Here is a 3471-nt window from a genome sequence, read left to right on the forward strand (position 1 = left end):
CCTTTTCTTACTTTTCTCTACCCCCCCCACCTACCTTCCACTTTTCCCCAATTTACTGCCTTTCAGACATTTACATCATAAAAGAAGCTCCCCCCCTTAATGTGAAAGACAATTAATACTATTTAGAAAAGGGTGTTGTCAACAACAATGCTTTGTGTATCAAGGGAACAAGATCTTGAAACTGGTTTTGAGTTATTTTCATGTATTATTTCAGTTAAGTTTTATTTTTTTATGTACCTCTCCTCAGCTCTTTCTGTCATCTGCTTCAGTTCCCTTGGCCTCTCCTATCCATGGGCAGCCTACCTCTCTAGTGGCTACTCAATCAGTGCAGAGCTATGACCCTCACTGAGGTTGGTGAACCAGCCCAGGGGTCCTAAGCTTCCTCCAATCCTTGCCCTTCCATTTCCTTTAACTTTCCTGGGCCTTATTTTACTCTTCCGTTAAAAGAAGGAGATGGCCAGATGCCCCTTTTTAAATCCAGTGAACTGGATTGGGGGAAGTGGAGATGTGTTTTCCAGTGTGTATAAGTGAAGAAATGGCCTTGTGAAGATTTTACTGCTTCTGGGGCCAATAAAATGGGACTCTGCAGCTGAGAGTTACAGGGTTTGCAGGAGCTGCCTCCTTTCTGCAAAATCTTCCACTCCTAAGAAGAGCAGGAAAAACCCGTATACTAGAGTAGTCGGAAATGCTTGGTTTGGAGTTAGAGGACTTGAGTTTGAATTCCAGCTCTACAGGGTCTGACCCTGTACAAGCTTCTTGAGGGTGGCACCAAATGACTGCTGGGGGCCCTTTTAGCTCTCAGTCTATGATTTTGTGAACCCCAGAAGCTTTGAGCAGTGACATTGGTTGCCTCTCTAATAAATAAGGTGGGGTGGAAGTAGTGCTTAAGTGAGCAATCTTCTTGTTTCAATTTTAGATCTACCCAGTTGCATCTTTCCTCCTACCTTTAAATAAAAGAAAATATTAGAAACAGTAGACATAGAAGTACATGAGAAATTTTTATTTTGGCCAGGGCAGGACAGCTAGAGGGAAGGTCCCAGGTGATGGAAGACAGAGATAAGTTGGAAGATCAGCCTTTGGACTGGGAGTGGGAGAGTTGGCAGTGACTATAAACCTGAAGTATTGGGGCACCACACTGGGAAGGGGGAAGGGACGGTGGGGAGAGAAGTTGAAGTGAACTCTCTTAAGTGACTTGACCCAGAAAACAGGGTTTGGGAGAAGGAAAACAGAAGGGAAATCCCCATGGAGTTGCCAAGGCCTCTGCTTAAACTTGGCACAAGAAGTGCAAGAGCCTTTGAATACCAGTACCTTCCTGGGACGGAAATGTTTGTCTACTTCATCCCAGCTATGTCTGAAATGAAATGTATTTTCAAATGCCCCTGGGTTCTGCGTCTGCACAGATATGTATACCTGCACATTGAACATTGATACTTAGTTTGCTTGGACAACCATTGCTCCCCTCCTGTGCTGAGTCAGCTACAGTGAATGATGGACACAGGAGAGGGTAGGGGGAGAGAGAGAGAGAGAGAGTGTGTGTTTTGGAGCGACCAACTTGAGGGCACCAGCCAGGACTCAAAGCTCAGCATCCTCCCCATCAAAGGTCTCTCAGGTGGTTCCCTAGTGAGCAGGGCTGGGCATTAGAGCAGGAGGGTGGAAATGTGGCTGTCCTGGCTCTGAGTATGAGTCAGGGAGCTCAGGAGTGCCAGGCTATGTGTGTAATTCAGATTATTGGATTTTCTTGCACATCTGTATCTCTTGGTCTTTTAATCCTGTTTTATTTATTTTATATTTTTATAGCCATATTGAAGAAGAAAGAATTCCTCTCCAAGGAAGACCTTGAGGCATACAGAAAACTAAAGAGCACAGCAGACCTGTTCTTATCCAGGAGTGGCTATTCGGAAGTGTGCCTCAGCAAACTCTTCTCAGATTGCGCTGTGAAGCCCTTTAGGGAATCCCAGAACTGACGGAGGGAGCGAGTAGTTTATAAATCTAATTGTGTCTCCCTCTCCACACATTCTCCCCACCCCGAGATAGCCAAAACTGCCTCTTTTGCATCTGTTCTTCCTCTGGGCTTTCCCATTTTGGAGAGAATATTCATAAGGCTGGGGGGAAAAGGGAGAAGCCTTTGCGATTAAAAAAAAAAAAAAGACACAAACCAACCCTGACTTTACAAAAAAAAAAAAAATGGTACTTTAATACCCTGGGCCTTCCTAGAATACCTGAAGGGTGGATTTCCCCCATAAGTATACATACTGGGATGGGGGAGGGTGGAGTAGGAGGGGAATTGCTACTTTAATTGAATAATTCCCAGTGAGAGTTGCTGGAATGTAAGTGATCCTAGACTTTGCTCCAGGGTATTTAGTGGAGGTGCTCTCCGGAAGAGAGGTTAGTAGAGGTCTCTCTAGGAGCACTAATGTTTTGCCTTTTCACAGTTTATCAACTTCCCCACCATAAACATACCAATTAAAAACAATACTAACCCTAAATGCTTCCTAATGTTCTACCACGTTTTTTGAGAGCAGCTTGTCTTTTGAGTCTCTCTCTCCCTTTGTATTTAGCAAAGGGGAGATTTACAGGTTTTTCAAATTAGATATTTCGGGCGGGAAGCCTCCTTCCCTATCCCTTCAGTTTTTATCCAGCTTTTACACTGTTAGCGAGATCACACACACATACCCATTTTTTTTTAAAGTTGAGGATAAAGCTTGGATGATAAGAGCAAAGATCACAAACAAACTTAATAGCCTAAACACTCTTCTAAAAATTTTAGGGGTTAGGAACAGAAATTGAGAATATCTGGTTTGGTCTCCTTTGAATGAACATTTGATGAAAAAATGAATATGTATTGGCTTTTGGGGTGTTTGTTTTGTTTTGTTTTGTTTTGTTTTGTTTTGTTTTGTTTTGTTTTTGCCAGCTTTTTCAGAACAATTCCTTTCCCAGGAAAGATTTGTCATTTGTATTGTCTGTCCTTCCTTTTCTTACTTTATTAGTAAGTTTACAGATTGCAGACTATTTTCCTCCATGTAAAACTGTAAAGTTTTAAATATATGAAACTGTATGTGTTTATTAAAAGTGAAAGATTATCTTCTTCAAGAAGGAAATAAAGTTTTCTAGGGAATCCAGTTTTGCTAACTCCTTACCAGTGACAAAAGGGGAGGGCCAAGGAGGGTGTCAGTGTCGTGGGATTAAAAAGTGGGAACCATCTATACCACTATCTTAGAGAAAAATGAGGTGTGTGTGTGTGTGTGTGTGTTTTATATTCTGAATATAGTAAGAGAATCTGGGCATTAGGTGCTTACTTGGCTTTTGTAGCAGATAAAACATGGTGCTTGAGATGCTTTCCCATACAGGTTCCTGTTCTTAAAAGGTCCAACCTATGATACCAACATCCAGTAGGGTTGCAACTTGGTACTCCAAGGCAAAGTTCATACTCTGGGAAGGCTTGCACAAGTATTGAAGAGAAAACGGTCTCTG

The 3471-nt window shown here is 42.4% G+C and overlaps 1 protein-coding gene across 3 annotated transcripts in view; it reads left to right on the forward strand.

Moving 5' to 3' along the window:
* Nucleotides 1–3104, forward strand: part of POLA1 (DNA polymerase alpha 1, catalytic subunit) — a 330831-nt gene extending 327727 nt beyond the window's left edge. For all 3 annotated transcript variants that reach the window (XM_027845456.1, XM_027845457.1, XM_027845458.1), the window contains one exon: nucleotides 1798–3104. In XM_027845456.1, coding sequence (XP_027701257.1) covers nucleotides 1798–1964 — 167 coding nt within the window. In that variant the 3' untranslated portion in view covers nucleotides 1965–3104. The remainder of the gene's footprint in view (nucleotides 1–1797) is intronic.
* Nucleotides 3105–3471: the final 367 nt, after the last annotated feature.

Source organism: Vombatus ursinus, unplaced genomic scaffold (assembly GCF_900497805.2).
Source record: "Vombatus ursinus unplaced genomic scaffold, bare-nosed wombat genome assembly UNPS02014962.1, whole genome shotgun sequence".
NCBI lineage: Eukaryota > Metazoa > Chordata > Mammalia > Diprotodontia > Vombatidae > Vombatus > Vombatus ursinus.